This window comes from Magallana gigas, chromosome 5 (genome assembly GCF_963853765.1).
Source record: "Magallana gigas chromosome 5, xbMagGiga1.1, whole genome shotgun sequence".
NCBI lineage: Eukaryota > Metazoa > Mollusca > Bivalvia > Ostreida > Ostreidae > Magallana > Magallana gigas.
Genome location: NC_088857.1, coordinates 28055589 through 28075867, shown reverse-complemented (window position 1 = coordinate 28075867; position 20279 = coordinate 28055589). Strand labels below are relative to the sequence as shown.

General features: G+C 33.3%; 2 protein-coding genes across 3 annotated transcripts in view; one reads left to right on the top strand and one right to left on the bottom strand.

Annotated features, from left to right (window-relative positions):
* LOC105337911 (protein eyes shut homolog) overlaps positions 1-3455 on the top strand; it is a 43802-nt gene extending 40347 nt beyond the window's left edge. Inside the window, exons 76-81 of the mRNA XM_066085180.1 lie at positions 235-348; positions 845-954; positions 1050-1105; positions 2070-2239; positions 2335-2440; positions 2636-3455. Of these exons, the coding sequence (XP_065941252.1) occupies positions 235-348; positions 845-954; positions 1050-1105; positions 2070-2239; positions 2335-2440; positions 2636-2654 (575 nt within the window). The 3' untranslated portion in view covers positions 2655-3455. The remainder of the gene's footprint in view (positions 1-234; positions 349-844; positions 955-1049; positions 1106-2069; positions 2240-2334; positions 2441-2635) is intronic.
* Positions 3456-4047: 592 nt separating this feature from the next.
* LOC105337904 (SCY1-like protein 2) lies at positions 4048-18888 on the bottom strand. Of its 2 annotated transcripts, none has more exons than XM_011442843.4 (17): positions 18853-18888; positions 17584-17752; positions 16324-16481; positions 15661-15805; positions 15089-15238; positions 14385-14600; positions 13294-13410; positions 12849-12974; positions 12515-12691; positions 11277-11399; positions 11013-11126; positions 10655-10787; positions 9863-9981; positions 6622-6722; positions 6201-6270; positions 5940-6074; positions 4048-5513 (listed from the first exon to the last, which is right to left on the bottom strand). In XM_011442843.4, exons 2-17 carry the CDS (start codon positions 17734-17736, stop codon positions 4725-4727), a joined length of 2826 nt encoding a protein of 941 aa, XP_011441145.3. In that variant the 5' UTR covers positions 17737-17752; positions 18853-18888; the 3' UTR covers positions 4048-4724. The 2 variants fall into 2 exon arrangements, with proteins under 2 accessions (XP_011441145.3, XP_011441146.3); XM_011442844.4 differs by lacking the exon at positions 18853-18888 and adding an exon at positions 18769-18789.
* Between the last annotated feature and the right edge of the window lie 1391 nt (positions 18889-20279).

The window sequence follows — 20279 nt, the reverse complement described above, 5'->3', positions numbered from 1 at the left end:
GTCAATGTTGTTGTTGAAAGATAATGCTGTTATAAATTAAAATAATTATAACATGTATCATCAATATTCAATTATAAACAAAAAAGGTTTTGTATGTATCAAATTTATGCCAGTTGATTGCACTAAAGAGGCTTCAATTTTTACTTGTATTTTATGTTAAATTCAATTTTTTCATTATATTTTGTTTTATACCCACTGAAATGCACCAGTTACTTTGTCTTGTTTCTAATCCAGACGTCGATCTGTGCGCTTCCTCCCCATGTAAAAACAACGGAACCTGTACTAATTTGATCAATAGTTTCCAGTGTCAATGCCCTTTGGAATTTAATGGAACTACCTGCTCCATGGGTATAAAATTGTTTCATCCAAATAAGGATATTCTTCTACTAAAGATATTTCATTAACAATATTCAATTTACATAATATAATATGTAAAATATGTATAATATATGGGTCATTTTTATATAACTTTTGTTACTGGTGCGTATGAACATCTCAGGACTTGAAGCAAACATCAATTAATGACATTTTCTGATTATACTTGACAACTATTGTCTTAGAGTTAAAGCCATTGTTATTGATATTTTTTAATCACTCTAAGAACGCCTACATAATAAAATAACAAATCACAAAACATCTTTTCATATAATATTAACATAAATAGATACTCAACACTAAGAGTACAGCTTAAAGCAATTTGATAAAAGATTTGGATGAAAGTTCAGACATATATGAAAACTTGTAACCTCTCTTTCTATATATTAAAACAAAAATCTTATTTCACGGAATATGTTACTACCAGTACATGAATATTGTGATGAGCTTGTATTATTTTATCATTTAGAGTCACTTTTAACGAAATTCACAATGGAATTGAAAATTGACGTAACAATATCAGAAGATTTGTCTTCAAGCACTGGTTATAACACCGTTAAAAGTAAAGTACATATTGCCGTAAGTATAATCAAACCATTGAATATATTCATTAATTATCCATCCATCTATATACATGTATCTATCTATCTACAGTTTTATCTATATAATTACAGTTAACAGACATTTATTCTACGATACCAGGATCAACAGTCGTTATAAACAGCATAAGGTACGTTTATTTCATGTTAAATTGTTATATACCACTATATTGATCGTAACGTAACTTTCTTTACGTTGAAGAATTCATTATTAATAACCGCTGACAGATGGCGGTCGGTTATGTGATATAAAAGTAAGTTATTAAAAGCCGTATATTTCATCGAAGCTTTTATAAACTCGACGCTTTGTTTACGCATCACTTTGAAGCCTTGCTCGGAGAGAGAGAGCGTATGGTTAAACGAGATATGAACAATAACAGAAAAAAAAATGAATATTAAGTAAAATTTTGCATTTCAAACACTTATAAAACAAATAGAATTCTACAAGAACGTTAAATGTTAGTTTGCGTTACGAACTGAGTACAGGACAATCTTGCTTTAAATTTGGAACATCTAACTTTAATTTTAACACCAGTGTGATATTTTTGAGTTGTTATATATATTTGTTTATTCAGTATGACTAGACAGGCAACCGAGAAAGGAAATAGGTGTTTTAATAGACGACATGCATTTTTTTATTTCAATTTTCTTAATTTGTTTTTTCGCCACCAAAACTAAAATCATCATTGGCGTTTACTTTAGAGTTTTAGCTTTTTCAAACCTTTTAGTAGTTATTATTACACTGTGTTTGAACTGTTAGCTGAACTATAATGTGATAACTGATAGAATTTTATCTGACACACTTTAAGTTTTAAAAGAAGCAGTGTACGATTGAAAAGTTCTTTGCCTAACACTAAGGGTGGTTCACTTCACTTTGAAATAATTTCTCAAATCATCACAATATTCAATTTAGTTGATTAAGTTAGATAGCATGATGCATAAGAAGTGTACGTGTTTTTCAAATGAATTGTAACAATTCTCTGGCTCATCAGAAATATTCAGAAAACATGTAATAATAAGCCGTTATATTATTTCATAACTATCATCGTTCGAATTTTTATTATTTATTTCATTTTTTTTTTTTTTTTGGTAAAGGAAGGGAAGTCTTATTGTTGACTTTGATCTCATTATTCCGGATGATCCTGTATCCAAGGTTCAGGTCGTGGACACTGTATATAAGCTTGTGAACGGTCTAGCCTTTGTCAACTACTCCGGCGAGGTCGTCAACGTAACATCAGCATCGTTCAATTCGTCTGCTGGCACCGGTGAGAATGGAAATTAAAACCTGTATAGAGTGACATATTTTTTTTTCAAATATTAAATCAAATCAGTAGGTAAATGTGAATCCCGTTTTCTTCAGTTATCATCACTAATTCCACTGACGGGTGTTCCATTATGAATTCCATGAACGTGTGTTTACCTGAATACAGGTGTCATGAGTTTAACAACTACACGGTGGCCTGCATGTAAGAACCTCTTTTATATATCGATAAGAGCAGAATGTTCATTATTCTGGGTTGTAAACTACTATTAATCCTGGTAATAAAGTTTACAAATAATCTGAATTATATTTGTTTTAGCGTATTTTTTCTCCGTTCTTCTCTTTTTGAATTATTAATATATTTATAAAAATTCTTAAAATTATTTTGACTAATTTTCAGTCCAATTATAAGTAAGTAATATAAAATTAAATCATTTAATTAATGAAACCAGTGAATTCCTCTACTTACATAATTATACAAATGTGCATAAAATATTTTTAAAGTGTCTGACTTTTTATTTATTATGAAGTATACTAAAAAATAATGAATCTTTTTACAACATGAAGTTGTTCATCTTGTAAAGAAAATTTGTTGCAGTTAGTACAAAATACCTATATTTCTTAATGACATACATGTATTTAATTTCAATGTTGAATTTTTCAGTTCTTGTATTTAATCTCATGAGTAAAAGTTGAATGAATGTGATGAGCTTTATATGTGTTTCTATGATGTTTGAGCTTTGCGTGTTTAATACTTACATTTCAAATTTGCTTTCATTTTATATGTTCTAATTTTATAATTTAGTAATTATCAATTCACACTCAAGAAATTGCATGTTTCTTTTATACCATAACGAGACTATTGCTTTATTTTCTTTTTGCAGATTGTATGAACTTTAAAGTTTGTATAAACCATTATTTATTTATGAACATACATGTCACTGTTTAGTTTAAAACTTTACTTTTTAAAAATCAAATCAAATAGGAATAAAATATAACGACATTCTTCTAAATATTTCTTTTCTATAATTTCAGATAGGGGGCAATCCTAATGCTGCACTGTGATCTAGGATTCAGATATAATATACATGTATTTGATGTTTTTATTATTTATATTTTAAAGTAGTGTACAATTCTATGTATTTTAAACTCATTTCTTTATTGAATTTGTTAATGACACTTGTTATTTGTAATAGAGTAATAAACTTTACACAGAAAGTCCTCTCTTACTTCGTTTTGCACAGAAATATTGGTATTATTCATGTATAGGTTTTGTCGTACCAGTAATTAAGAGGTCTGGATGGCCGTGCCATTTTTAGATTATACTAATCTTGAGAAAAAGAGCTTTGTATAAGTTTATAATTATGTAGATATAAGGAAACGCTGAAAATTTTAAAGCCCAATTATTTGGAATTTCTCTTTCCTAGATGATAGTTTACGCCCAATAATATCATTTGGGATTTTTTAGTGAGAATTTTATAATTTGTTGACCATCCACTCTCCTTGAATCTTCTTTTTTTTTGGGGGGGGGGGCAGATTCTGTACTAAAGTAAACTCTTTTTAAAATATACTTGCAACTTTATTATCACAGTTAAAATAAAATAAGTTTTAATAAGTATTGAAATTTGAAATTTCTACTAAGTAAACATGTATTACAAGTTAACTGAACTTTAACAATAAAAATTGTTTGGCTTTTGGAAAATACATGTACTCTAAGACCAAAGCCCCTTCAGTGCATATAAAAAAATCTTTGAAACTTGAATGTATACAACAAATCAAGATTGAAGGCAGAAATGAAGAGAGATTCATTAATACTAGTCTTTCTTTTATGTTGTGAACATTGAGAAATCAATAAGATTAGGCAATGACATTTAAACTTTTACACACAATGTATGGAAATGATATGTCGTTGTCTGTCTTGACCTAATTCCTAAATCAGTTCATAATGCTATGGCAAAAGCCTGATTAATACTACCATCAGTGCTTCCATTTTTGTGCCTTGGTGTTGACTTGATAACATTGTATTTTTCCTGATTCATGACTACATATATTGATATTACAAAATTTGAAATAAAAAAAATTAATTCTAATGACTTAAAAGGAATAACTAAACAACATGCATTTTAATGCATAAAGTATTAAATGAATATTGCACACATACATTGCAGAGAAGGAAAAGGCTTCAAATAGCGATAAAAACAAGATGAGGAATGTACATGAAGAACCAATAAAGGAAAAAATTAAATCATTCTTCATATAAAAAAGAATCTACACCAAGATTCACACAAAGTCATTAAAGTGCTAAACGAAATTTCAAAAATCAATTGGAATATGGAAATAATATCTTTCGATATAACACTGATCCATGAATACGTTAACCATATTACCCAATATTATAAAGTCAACATGAATTCAATTAAATAGCAAAATCAAAAGCTAATTCCCTATATTATTGTTAAAATATGATATATGTTATTGTAGCTCTAATTTTAACCAAATATATCTGAAATATCATTGTTCGTAATGTTAGATTTTGTTGCATTGCTGGATCCTTGGTTCTGGGGGAAATTCATGCTGTTCATAGATGTATTAAATTGTCCTTGCATCATAGGAGTAGGTTGTCTCATCATTCCAGGTTGTCCCATAAACCCTTGATTTCCCATCATTCCTTGATTTCCCATCATTCTTTGATTTCCCATAAAGCCATGATTACCCATCATTCCAGGTTGTCCAGGCATCATGCTTGAGCCTGACATAGTCTGTGGTCTCATGGGCTGATTTGCCATACTGTTCATAGAATTAAATGAAGAGTTGCTCATCGGAAAAGATGCCCCTTGTGACTGACTACCATTCATTTGATTCAGGGACATTTTTGGTTGTGAAGCACTGGGAAGAAGGGAGTCAAATGCTGATAAATCAAATGACTGTTTGCTATTTGTCCCTGATGCTGGTCTAGATCCTGAAGAACCCTGCATCTGACCCATTGATCCAACTCCTGAATAACTGGGGAACCCACCAGTACTGGTCAAACCACTTTGTGAGAAGCCCATGACATTTGAATTCAAACTTTGCTGCTGTCCCATCATTCCCTGATTTCCCATCATCCTCGGCTGTCCAATTGGACTGGAATTCATTAGTGATGCTGATAGATCTTTTGGTTGAGTCTTGGCCACAGGTGAAGCTTTACTAGTCGCCATTGTAATAGGTTTTTGCTCTTTGAATCGTCTTTGCTGTTCCTGCTGCTGAGCCAGCCTTTGTTTTTCTTCTAAAGTCAGTGTCTGCAATAAATGTAAGTGTAAGAAGTAACTTTGCACATCATAAATTTAAATAAATTTATTTTACCATCTATAATATATTGTATCTACTTCTGCTACATGTTCACACTGTTAACATGTATCTAGAGTAAATAATGGCAAATAAATTAAACAACAAATAAATGCAAACATATTAAGTTAATAACTATTATGACACAAACTGTGGGAAAAGATGTGATTGAATAATAATTGAAATAAGTGTATAAAGTGTTTTATATATTATCAAAATGAAATTTAGCTTCATCTCATTTTAAATTTATTTCAGCTGCTAATTCATATATATCTTGTAATAATTATTGAAGATGATTCACCATTTACATGTATCACATAAAAAGACCAATCACTAAATTTTGATTCTTTTTTATTGGCTTTTGTTGCTTATAATTATACCTTAGAACCAGCTGGTTTGGATTCAGCTTCCTTATTGGTCGCAGAGGAAGGTACAGAAGTTTGAATAAGAGATGGACTCTGTTTGCTGTTAGCCACAGTTTTTTGAACATTATACCCACTCAAAAACTGATCCATCTGTATATAAAACAACAGGGAAAGAAATAAATTTGGTTCGAGATACCTACATTGTAAATTTGTAACGTTACTACATGTATACAGAGATACTTGTACAACAGTTCAAAAAAACTACAATGTACAGACCATAGTCTTTGGCTCCTCGGATTTGGCTGACTTTTCATCTTGACCTGTTATTTTCGTAATTTCTATTGTTCTGTACATTGATAAAAAAAAAAGAAATGCCTATTCAGCACATCATTCAAACCATTGGAATATAAAACTACAGATTAAATCATGAAGTGTATCTATATATGATGCTGGCATATTGATAATAGTGACATATCAACAATCATTAAGCATTTCTTATCATAAAACTTTTGGAGGGAACATATCGGTGTTCTTATTGTCCCAAAATGCATGACAATATTTTAAAAGGAAATAATTTTCTGATTCAGAAGTAAATATCTTTAAAAAGAACCAGATGTTTCTGAAAAGCATCATGCATTAAGATCATAAAGTCTATTGATTTGATTACTTTCTATCAACCAATAAAATAAGCCCTTACTTTTGCTCCTGTCTCATCTTGTCAATCTGCTCCAGTTTACCACGATGCTCTGATTCAAGTTTAGAGATCATATCCTTGATGGTTGTTATATAAGCATTGAACTGCAGAAAATGAAATTTCTGTATTCATATAAGGAATGTAAAAAGCACATGTGGTAGTTAACTGAAAACAAAGTGCATCATCAAATATTTTAAAATATTCATGAAATGTGAAGAAACACTTTTTGAATATGGATGATTCAATCTGAGAGGCATAAATGGGTTTTTTTCTTTCAATCACACTTAGTTTTGGTTATACATTTAGTATAATGGTACTCATAATTTATGAAGATTATCCATAATAATTTGTTGAATTAAATTTCTATTGAAAAGTGTTTTTTAACCATTTTCTATACCAGTATGCATAATGATATTCCAAACAAACAAAATATTCAAAATATTAATAGAGATTTCTGTGTCTCAAGCCTGTACAGTAACTATACAAGAATTTTTAAAGAATTTAGCAAAAATCCTTTAGAAAATTAATATATAAGTAGATTAATCAAAGAAAACAAGAGGCCCATGGGCCACATCGCTCACCTGAGGAACAATGGGTATGATAAAATCAGCTTAATGAAGTCATAATACAAACAATCTGGACAATGTACAATAATACATGTAGATCCTGTAAAAATAAAATCCATTTCCCCCCCTGGATATTCTTATGTTTATAATCATTAGTCCCTTTTCTAACAGGATGATTTTATAGTCATATCACATGTTGAGTATTGCAGTCCTCAAAAAGATCCTTTACAATTGTTTATATATATATGGGATATTAAGCTACATCAAACTCTGAACCTTCTTGTGAGGCCGAAGAATTGTCCTGGAGCCAAAGTCTTAACAATTATAAAGAATCATCTGGCTGATTTGTTTCTGAGAAGAAGATTTTCAAAGATTTACTCTATATATTCCTTTGTAAAACTTTAACACCCCCCCCCCCCAATGTGGCCTCACCCTACTCCAAGGGATCATGTTTTCACAACTTTGAATCTACACTACCTGAGGATACTTCAACACAAGTTTCAGCTTTCCTGGCTGTTTAGTTTCTGAGAAGAAGATTTTTAAAGATTTACTCTATATATTCCTATGTACAACTTCGACCCCCCATTGTGCCTCACCCTACCCCCAGGGATCATGAATTTCACAACTTTGAATCTACACTGCCTGAGAATGCTTCCACACGAGTTTCAGCTTTCCTGGCTGAGAAGAAGATTTTCAAAGATTTACTCTATATATTCCTATGTAAAACTTCGACCCCCCATTGTGGCCCCACCCTACCCCTGGGGGTCATAATTTTCACAACTTTGAATCTACACTGCCTGAGGATGCTTCCACACAAGTTTGAGCTTTCCTGGCTGTTTAGTTTCTGAGAGGAAGAATTTTAAAGATTTACTCTATATATTCCTATGTAAAACTTCGACCCTCCATTGTGCCCCACCCTACCCCCAGGGATCATGATTTTCACAACTTTGAATCTGCACTACCTGAGGATGCTTCCACATAAGTTTCAGCTTTCCTGGCTGATTAGTTTCTGAGAAGAAGAATTTTAAAGATTTACTCTATATATTCCTATGTAAAACTTCGACCCTCCATTGTGCCCCACCCTACCCCCAGGGATCATGATTTTCACAACTTTGAATCTGCACTACCTGAGGATGCTTCCACATAAGTTTCAGCTTTCCTGGCTGATTAGTTTCTGAGAAGAAGATTTTTAAAGATTTACTCTATATATTCCTATGTAAAACTTCGACCACCCAATTGTGGCCCCACCCTACCCCTGGGGGTCATGATTTTCACAACTTTGAATCTACACTACCTAAGGATGCTTCCACACAAGTTTGAGCTTTCCTGGCTGATTAGTTTCTGAGAAGAAGATTTTCAAAGATTTACTCTATATTTCTATGTAAAACTTTAACACCCCCCCCCCAATGTGGCCTCACCCTACCACCAGGGATCATGATTTTCACAACTTTGAATCTACACTGCCTGAGGATGTTTCCACACAAGTTTTCAGCTTTCCTGGCTGATTAGTTTCTGAGAAGAAGATTTTTAAAGATTTACTCTATATATTCCTATGTAAAACTTCGACCCCCCATTGTGGCCCCACCCTACCCCTGGGGATCATGAATTTCACAACTTTGAATCTGCACTACCTGAGGATGCTTCCACACAAGTTTCAGCTTTCCTGGCTGATTAGTTTCTGAGAAGAAGATTTTCAAAGATTTACTCTATATATTCCTATGTAAAAATTCGACCCCCCATTGTGGCCCCACCCTACCCCTGGGGGTCATAATTTTCACAACTTTGAATCTACACTACCTCAGGATGCTTCCACACAAGTTTGAGCTTTCCTGGCTGATTAGTTTCTGAGAAGAAGATTTTTAAAGATTTACTCTATATATTCCTATGTAAAACTTCGACCCCCCATTGTGGCCCCACCCTACCCCTGGGGGTCATGAATTTCACAACTTTAAATCTACACTACCTGAGGATGCTTCCACACAAGTTTCAGCTTTCCTGGCTGATTATTTTCTGAGAAGAAGATTTTTAAAGATTTACTCTATATATTCCTATGTAAAACTTCGACCCCCCATTGTGCCCCGCCCTACCCCTGGGGGTCATGAGTTTCACAACTTTGAATCTACACTGCCTGAGGATGCTTCCACACAAGTTTCAGCTTTCCTGGCTGATTAGTTTCTGAGAAGAAGATTTTTAAAGATTTACTCTATATATTCCTATGTAAAACTTCGACCCCCCATTGTGGCCCCACCCTACCCCCGGGGGTCATGAATTTCACAACTTTGAATCTACACTACCTGAGGATCCTTCCACACAAGTTTCAGCTTTCCTGGCTTTCTGGTTCTTGAGAGGAAGATTTTTGAAAATTTCTCGAAATTTTTCATTAATTTCTAATTATCTCCCCTTGAAAACAAGTGTGGCCCTTAATTTTCACAACTTTGAATCCCCTTTGCCTAAGGATGATTTGTGCCAAGTTTGGTTGAAATTGGCCCAGTAGTTCTTGAGAAGATGTTGAAAATGTGAAAAGTTTACGGACAGACGGACGGACAGACGGACGACAGACAAAATGTGATCAGAATAGCTCACTTGAGCTTTCAGCTCAGGTGAGCTAAAAACACTTTCAAATATATTCTATTTTAAAGTGATAATTGACATTCCAAATACAAGTTTAGAAAATTTACCTGTGAAAGATTCAGATTGCTATCAATACTAATGGGTATGAGAAATGGCAGAACTTTAGTAGCTAGCAGATCTTTTGTAATTCCCAGTTTGGCATGAGACATTGTGACTTGATATATTCCTGGAAGAAATAAACAATATAATTTCATATAATACATATAGCCATATACAAGTGAATTGAGGTCTGATTCACTCAGTTCATAAAAAAGAAACAACAATCCCCCCCCCCCAAAAAAAAAAAAAATTATTAAAATAAAAAAAACAACATAAAATTCCAGCAATTTAGTTACATTTTAATCCCTTTGGCACATAAAATGCTTTGTGCCAAATTTAGCTAAAACTGCCCAGTGGTTTTGGGGGTAGAGGATGAAAATGTGAAAACTTTGCGACTATGACAACATCAACAATGCAAACCAGAACAATGACAGACAATGGACAAAATTTGATCAGAAAACCTCACTTGAGCATTCAGCTCAGGTGAGCTAAAAAGTCTAAATAACAAAGTTGGAACAGAATGACCAACAGCAATAAAGATTATCTCAAGTTTAAAAAAAAGGGAATCTTCCAAGATAAAAATTCCAGTGAAAATGCATATCTACACACAATATTGTATGTCCCTGACTCCTTTTTAACTACAAAATTTCATGATATTCTATTCAGTGGTATAAGAAGAGATGCAATGGCAAAAAAAAAAGGAGTGACTAATGGACTGAAAGATCAATAGTCAACAGTATAGCCCCTGCCATTGCGTTGGAGTTAAATTATTGGTTAAATTATTGGTATCCACTAGTTACCTAGAATGCTCATAAGGACGGCGGGCTCCCTGGAGGGGATCTGTGGGAGGAGGGGGAGGACATCGTCCAGGACGGTCCACTTGTCCATGTACTCCAACAGCTTACCAATACACAGCAGGCAGTTAATCCTCACCTATCATACACACCGAAGGGAAACAATCAGTATAATATTACACTGATGGAAGGAGCTTATGAAATACACAAGAGTCACTTAATCCTCACCTATTCAGTAAAACTCATTTAGTACATACACAGATATAGCAAAATCTCAGATCTAGAGTAGTTTTAAGAAGTCCCCAGCAAAATTCTTAACAAACAAATACATGGTTCTTGTAGTAGAACTCTGGTGTACACTTACAGATAAGGTGCTGGTTGAAAGGCAAATCTTTTTTATCCGAGGCAAAATGGATTTCTTCAAAGCTGAAAAATCTATCAGCCCAGCAAACGTTGGCACAATGTCCAGACACATATCCTAAAATGAGAGGAATTTACAAATGCATCAAATCAATAAACATTAAATATATCAAATTGAGCATTTAAGTTGATGATAGTTGTACACAAAAGAATTTTTAGCTTGTTTAATATCTAATGAATCTTTCATACAAATGACAAGAAGATGTACCTGCAGTTGAGAGTTGTTTGCCTCCAAGGACTGGTGAATCATGGGTAAAATGTGATTGGTCATGTCACTCACAGGCGTCTTCTTCAACATCACACTCATATTTTGCATGAAGATCAGGGAAATCTTTAAAGTACAAATAAATGTTTAATATTCATGACAGGGTTGTCTTTAAGACCTGAGAGGCTGGGAATTCCCCCTCCTATAATGCCTTAATTACCCGGCTATTATTGCATTTCAACACAATGTAGCTATAAGCAAGACCCCTAGACCCCCCTTCTACTTTTCTATTTCTTCCATCTACTTCAATTTTTAGAGACAACCCTGTTCATGCATTACTTAAAATCCAAAACTGATTTAACACCATCATTCGACATTTCAAAAATAAAAGATAAAGTGAGCAAGCCCATGCTCTCACATTACTTGAAAATGATACACACAATAAATGGAAGGGTGCACTTTAAATACACAAAATACTTGTTCCTCATAAAGGGGTATAACTCCTGAAAAATTATCACATCGAAACTTCCCTCGAATCTATATTTGTCTTAAACAACAACAAATTTTTGAGTTCGAAAGTTAAAAAATCTAAGAATAATAATGAAATCATCAAAACCTACAAAGTCTCATGTATTTCTGATCAGTATTTTAAAGGAGGTGTGCTGACAAACTGTTCATTAAAATATTGTAGATTCCTTATTTTACCCGTGTACATAATTCAGCGATTCAACTATTTTGTATCCAATCGAGAGAATATAAAATCAAGAACGCCAAATTTTTATCACTGTTGACAGTTTCATTAAGTTTATTTCTGTCTGAAAAATGAAAGTGAGATTTAAAAATTAGTTCCTTGCATTTAATTAGGAGTCTACAGTATTCAATAAACCCCAGAAAATACGGAAATTTATATTTCTGAGTAGTATGCACATCTACACATTTTGTTCTAAAAACATGCACTTCAAAAATCTCATAAAATTCTCAACAGCATGTTATGAGGAGTTGAGCTGACAAAAACAGGACTCAATGACTAACAGATTAAAGTCATTATACCCCTCCTCCATCTTGGTAATTCTTGTCTGGGGTATGCTGAACATATATAATTTCACTATTACATAATATATAAAAAACACATAATAATTAAGGTACTTGCTTTGACAAACAAGAGCGCTTGAAAACGTAGAGCAAAGCATTTTAAAGATAAAGAAAAAATAGACAGAAAAGGACACAAACTATCAGCGAACCTGAATAGGCTCTCTCATTCTTAAAAGTGGGACAAGAGCTGGAAAGATGATGCTCCTATACTCCGATTCAGTGGCCTGGTCCGCCATATATAGGAGGCTGGGGAGGGTGAAGGGGACCATGTCGTGGTTCACGCTCTCCTTGACCAGGGGAGGCAGTATCCTCTGCTGGTTCACTCGCTAAAAAATCAGACAGAAAGGCAGAAGATTGATTAGCAATTTGACATCATTAATTCTGAAATTTCAGTGTGCTTTTAATCATCAGTACGTGCTACAAATCATGTCAATTTCTTAGACCAATGTAGTAACATTTTACAACTGACAAGACACATTGTACCTTGGGTAGATTTTTCAGGATCTTAGGGAGGCCTCGGAAGAACTCGGACTTTTGAAGGTTATCCCGTTGAAATAATGTGTCCATAAATTGTAGAGTCACAGTTCCAACATCATCAAAGAAATCAACCTGACAAAATAGAGTTCTGTAAATTATGTTAAAGAGTTGGTTGTAATCATTACCTACAAAGGTGATGGACATTCAACCTTAACATAAAAGTTTTTATAAGTGGGACTACTGTGATAGATAAAAAAAGCAAAAGAATTTTGACAAGATAAGTATATACATGTACATATATGTATTACTATTAATGTGTCATCTCAACCTTCAAGATATATGCTTGTTTTCTTAAATCAAAAAGGCAGGGATTACACTAGAATTTTTTTAATTTGTGTTGCATGACTCAAGGGTTTCTAAAGAGGCCGAGTCTCAGCTACAGACTGATTACCTTCATCAGCTGACTGGGGTCTGGTCTGACCGTAGGCTCAGTGTTCAGAAGGAGTTTCACATACTGCTGCAAACCTTCAGGAACACTCCCCAAAAGGGAAGCCCTGAACTTCCTCAACTGTAAATTTGAAAAGATTTACTTTTAATTATTAGTTTCATTATCAGGTGCATGACCATAGAGTATTGTTTATAAGCTACAATGCACCCACACGTAAAAGTACAAATAAGTTGAGATGAATATCAAATAACTTTAATTTAGAAATAAACACAAAGAAAAAATGAATTTAATTCTACTTATGTCTTACCGGTATAACATAACATTTACCTTCATAAACAGAGAAGTTATGTTGCACAAGTTTAACACAGCAGAAATTTAAATTCATTCCTTATCATTCAATTTTTCAATATCATATGTTAAAAAACAAGATGCACTATTTTACTGATTAAAAATGATACAATTTGTGCAAAATTCAAAGGTAACGCGAAGCAGATTAATATCTTTAAAAGGTGTGTCAATTGGTGATGCAGGCAAGTCATATCTAACAATTTACATTAAAATTCTTTAGCCAATCAAATAAGGTGTTACAACCAGAATTAAATTATCTTTTAATAAACATAAAGAAACCCATCTTGATGATGTTATTCAAATTTTTATGTGTACCATACATGATAATAAAGTGTTAGAATTCTAATTACTATCTATGAAATGATCATCAAATAAAAGGGATGACTCAAAAAAATTTTACTATCTGAACTTGAATTTAAATTATATGGGAAATTTCAAAAATTCGCACATTTATTAATATGTGGGTTATTTTTTTGTCAAAAAACATCATTCCACCAACTTAACAGGATTTAATCTCCCTTGCCAATAAGATTCAGCAATTATAATTTTCCTATAGCTCACTATAATTACAGTAAAGAAATGTCTGTCACTTAGTTATTATTTACAAGCAAATCCACAAAATCATATGCAAAGGAACCTTTAAACTTTGAAAATCAACCAAAATTGCCCCACAGAATACAAATGATTCCATATCATTACATGTTTAATCATAGCATTCAATTATCTAAAAGAGTGAAAATAACAACCTCTTCTGTGAACTTTTTGAACTGAGACAGCTGATTGTGGCATTCATAAAGAGGCTTTCCATGGTTGTATATACAGTAGATGAGGACCCCCAAGGAAAACATGTCGCTGGCCTCACAGCAGCTGAGGGTAAGGCAGTACTCTGGAGCCATGTAGTCCAGACACGGCTGAGTCATGATGGGTTGGTCGGGGTTCCACTCGTGACATGGAAATGTGGTCTAAAAAGTGAAGAAAATCAAATTATAATCCAATATATGTATGTGATACGTGAGATTAATAATTTTTTAAAATGTTGGATAAAAAAAACTGTAGATGATATGCTTATGGAGTAACTGTATCTTAAAATTTCTATCTATTTAATATACATGTACCAGTATTTATTGAAGTGCAAATGCTGCATGAAGCCAATGATTTCCTATACATGTACATGTGTTCACATGAACATTTCTTTTTCCTCAGAGTTTTCATAACTTGAATAGTACAACATGTTTTTCTTAATTCAAATTAATAAGTGCATATTTTACTAAATTCTTAATTGAATAAAATTTCACCTTTATCTTGTATTTAGAGAAGTACACATATTTCTAAATTAAAGTTAATAAAATATATACATGTACATTCATTACATTCTTTCTTGAAAAATTTTTTACATTTACCGGTATCTTGTTTCAGTATTTAAAAAAAGTGCATGTATTGTGTATCTTACAGCCTGATCCTGCTGGCTAATGTTGGCAACACAGAAATCAAAGCCAGCTAACTTCCAGGCGCCATATTTGTTGACAATGATACTGGATGGACAAATATTATTGTGCATCATTTTGGCATCTTTGTGCAGAAATCCCAGTCCCTCTGCTACCTGTTATATTTTGGAGCAAAATACGCTTTATAAAAGTTGATAATATCTGTACATAAACATAAATATGCAAACATATAAACTACTAAAATGGTATATTTTTTGAATTAATTATTTATTAATTAATAACTGAAGGTATTCTTGGAAAATACTTGCTGTCTTTGTTTCAATTGAATTTGATCATCTTATAAGTCAATTAAAGTTGAAGTTAATTAAATTTTCAAAACTTACAAAGAATTGCATATAGAGATCAAGAACTTTGAGAGATTGAAGCTTTAATTGAGCCATTGAGTGTTACCTGCAGCATATTATTTCACTTATTTCTCTTAAATTGTACATTATAATGTATGATAAAAAATTTGTCATTCAAACGTACTTCAATAGATTTGTTGTACAGATATAAGATTCTTATTGTGTGCATTAACCTGTATAATTCCATGCTTGATCTCCACATCAAATAACTTGTATTCTGTCAGCTCTGAGGGCACAGGTGTTGGTACATTAGTGTGGTCCCCTAAAACATTGGCCAGACTGGCAAACACAGGCTCTGTGGCAAATGCAAGTGCCTCTCTGTAATAATAAAAAATTTCTAATAAGTAATAAACCATGTAAATTGTGTATACTGTATTTTCTGTCATGCGAAAAGGATCCGAAAGAAATCGAAAAATTACATCATTGGAAAAATAACTGGAAATATACTGTAATACATGTATATCTAAACTGGTATTGGCTCTCATCCTAGCATGAACAGCAAGTTTTGTGAATATTGTTGCTGTCATCCATTAAAACAGAGAACAATGACACTAGATGAATGACAAGAAATCTAATGGTAAAGCTCTAGTCCTAGATTTTTATCACATATATACATGTACATCCACAAAAACAAATGCCCTTGAATAGAAATGAAATCACATTACATATAACATCTACTAACTTCAATGGCATATTTCAATTATCATTACAACCAATGTAAATTCATAACAATCTCTGATAATCATAATGTATATTTATGCTTCAGCAGTAAGAGAACTTACCATCATTACATGTACCTTTTAATAATTTCTTAATTCTATACTACATTTTATTACCTTGACTCCTCAAGGGGTTGAAGAACGGACAGAATCTTTGGATGTCTTAATCTTGTTAGCTGTGAAACACCCTTCTTTAATGAATCTATAATCAGGTCTCTGTCCTTTTTTGAGTATTTTTCCAGATTTTTCTTTTCAAACACAAAAACTGATGCTTCCTACAAAGAAAAATCCCTCATATTAGGGTAAGAGAGATGTAAAATGTTGTATGCATATTTAAGGAATAAGGAATCATTCTTTGAGTATTATGAAGTGATCAAATACAGTCAGGGGTGATTAAATCCAATAAAGCCTGACAGGCTACTCAAAGGTTAAATGATATGTCTATACTAGTATTAAAAGTATGAAAAAATCTCAAGATATCTTCTTTGTCAATTGAAATAACCCCTCTAGCTTGCATGGATTCAACACACTGCTAAAAATAAGAAGAATATGGGGATTTTGCTTTACAAACAACCTAATATAGTCCCCATATGATGACATTAAAAAATTGTGCCAAATAATCCGAGTACTTCCAAATGGAGAAAAGCTGTAAACATTTTCCATCATAAATTTCCATTGGAAATTAGTTTTTGTGTCTGTCATTTTTTAGCGGTATAAAATCAAATGACAAGTCAATGAAGAAATCTTGGAATTTTTCCCTCTTATGGATTCCAATTGTACTTAATTAATTGATATGTATGTTTATTAATATTATTGTTCAATCTTCAAAAAGGGAAAGAAACAAACTTGGGACAGACTACACTGGCAACCAATTCTCGCCAAGGACCATTTTTCACCAGCTATTGCATACATACTTCAGTCTACATTATAAGTGTGTGATATATTTACAAGCAATAAAAGAACTTTCCATATAGCTACATGTAAAATGATAGATTTACATTAACTGTGACCTCTTTCACTTATTTATATCATTTTGATTGCAATCTCATAGTTTTAAACATAAAATTCACACATGCAAGGATATATAATGACTGAAGTTGTGCAGCTCATCTTCGCCATTGCTCAGAGTGCATAGTAAGGTCATTTTATCAATTAAAACATAAAATCATATCGAAAACTGACGTAACAATGCACTGGCGAGAAGGTACTTGGAATGATTTAGTCAAGCGCCAGTTCTCCCAGATTACCTAAAGATTACTTTACATGTATCAGTTTTAAATTAATACACATATCAAATGTACAAAACCTTATCTTAGAGACAAGGAAAATTCCTAGTTACTCTGGTGGATCTTTCATCAATGAGGCCTAACGTTTTACCTGTTTTGTTGTCCTCTTGATTGCATTGTAGATCTTCCAGGATAACCCAGGCCCTCCCGACGCCACGTGGTTTGAAACGTCAAAATCTTTAGACAAAGGGTTTCCTGGCAATGCACTGCTTACTGCGCTGCGAAGCTTGTTAAATACGTCCATGTCTTTTTAACAAAACCTAGTGAATGCAATATTTTATAGCGAGCGCAGCTCGCCGGCGCACAGCGCCGGCGAGCGAAGCGAGCTCTAAGAACCAGTGTGCGCGGGAAAAAGAACGAGCTAAACCTACAGTTCATCAAACAAATTTTTTTGTCTACGTCCCATAATGCTCTCTAATGTTTTCACCCGTGGTGCTATGCCAAAAATGGCCGACTTTTAACTCGTAATTTACAGTGACTTAAAGTTTGAAGACACGTTTTGAGTACCGCATATGCTTTGGCGAGACTCAAAAGATATGTTACATGCTTCCATACCTCCGTATTGAGTCGAGAAACGTAAACAAAGACGAACTAAGTCATGGATGACGTCACAGTGCACTCGCGCTATATTTCCCGCGATAAATTTAGAGGTGGATCAAACATCTGTAATGCGTGTACTAGCTATTTCAGTATAGACTGCGATACCCGCCTCATTGACGTATGATTTATTTTTAAATTTTTTTAATATAGAGATTTTATGTATATATATTAGCAAGAGCCATACTTTACTGTAATATCGATCCATTTTTAAGCTAATTGTGCATTCATGAGTAGGGAGGAAATAAACAATAGGACATTTTGAAATAAATAAAAAGGAATAAAATGGAAAAAAAACCCAGTTAAATAAATTATGTAGATATTGCTTATAGTCAGACCATTAAATTTAAAAGTGGTAAATTACACACCTTACAAACAGGTACCGGTCTCTCTCTCTCTGAAAAGGGGGTTGCGCTGTATGTGTCATAGCCATTAAAATTAGTACCTTTGGCATACTTATTGTAGTGCAATACTCTCTCAAAAATTCTTTGACGTTCGTTGATACCTAAATAAAACTATAAGTTGACAATGATGCAAGGTATGTGTAATTCTTGCTGCGCTCGCCAGAACGGTAGCACCGTAAAACATATTATGCCTTAGGTACAAACCGCGTTCTTGATTTGTAATGACTGTTGTTCCTAACCATCGATATATACTTGTTAAGTACATATTTTATTACCTTAAACTTAAAGTATTGAGATATAAAAAAGGGCGTATCTTCTTTATATTCTCTTTTGAAAACTGAGACTACTATCTATCTTACCGTGTTTCTGTCATTGATTAGTATTTTATGAATCACGAACCCGATTTTAAATTAGTTCCTCATACCTCTGTTCTTTGTCGCACGTCATCAGGGTGATGATTTTCTCACTTTTTCTTGCAGCAAAAATTTAATTTACATATAGAAATTCAACTATCACGGAGTCCCCCCACTCTACTATATTTGACAATGAAAATGAAGTTCAAGTAATACGAATCAGACGTTTAAAATGAACAGCATTGAGGTGGTGACCATCTCAAAGGGCACCACTTAGAAAAGATACAAGGATGAAACGCTTTTTAGAGAATTTTGCTTTGACCTTGACCTATAACTTAGAAATTTTACAGCTGGCATAGAACTTTTAATTTAATCACATTACCCCCATCTTCCCAAGTCAAGGGTTTCTGATCCGCATAGTGAGAAGCTATGCGGATCAGAAACCCTTGACTCGGGAAGATGCATTACCCCTTACTTACAGGCATTTTTTTCAACCTGAGCAAGATTAAGCAAATGGGAAATAAGCTAGTACATTCTTAAAATGATTATACAGAGATCTGGTATTACCTTTACAACTTGGTTCAAAATCACTGCACACCATGCCTTCAACCCAAAAAAAAAAATTTATGTGAGAAAAATAAGGCTAAGTAGAGAGTATTTATGCTCTTAAAAAAGTATTTTGTGTGATTTGACATGAACTTGAACTTTAAAGTACAAACATCGTTCAAGGTCACTGCATTCATGCTCTTTGATCACAGGCACCATGTGGGTGAAGTATAAGCCAGAGCTATGCTCCGCACAAATATTTTTCATATCATTCTGCTATGACCTTGAAACTTGATTTAAGGTCAGTGCTCATCTTTCATTCAAAAGCTCTGTTTATGTGTAGAATGAGCAAAATGGGGCTAAGTGGAGATTATATATGCTCTGAAAAAGGATTTCTGCATGGTTCAAATTGACCTTGACCCTTGACCTACAAACTTCATCAAAGGTTACTGCACACCCTTTGATCATAGTAAATTTCGATTGCCCCAATTTGGGGCAACCCACACATTGAAGGAATAAATTAAATTCCAAGAGATTTCTTCACAGGACGCCCAAATATTTGGTTGCATAAAGAGGGGGAAAGTTGTTTTTTCCCTTTTGACCTTTAGGTTGACCCCGCAAAGGGGAACAACTTTTGCAAAGTGTGGATTGGACTATTAACAGTGAACTGTGAACTATGACCCCTAATACTAGTATTATAGTCAAAAGGGAGAGAACCCTATTTTCATTGTTTTTTTTCTTTCCATTGTCTCCTTTCTTACAGATTGTTTTAGCCCTTCTTTTTAAAACCATGCGAATACAGATGTACTGATAATCTTCGCCTAAGGATAAAATGTTTGAAGTTTGGTGGGTTTTTGGCCCAATCGTTCCAGAAACGATGATGAAAG

Excerpts from the sequence above, each read along its gene's own strand:
- LOC105337904 (XM_011442843.4), bottom strand. The coding sequence starts at position 17,736 with ATGGACGTATTTAACAAGCTTCGCAGCGCAGTAAGCAGTGCATTGCCA. Across the intron at positions 10,788-11,012 it reads TTTCAACCAGCACCTTATCT|GTGAGGATTAACTGCCTGCT; the intron begins GTAAGTGTACAC and ends TGTGTATGATAG. Across the intron at positions 5,514-5,939 it reads CCAAACCAGCTGGTTCTAAG|ACACTGACTTTAGAAGAAAA; the intron begins GTATAATTATAA and ends CATTTATTGCAG.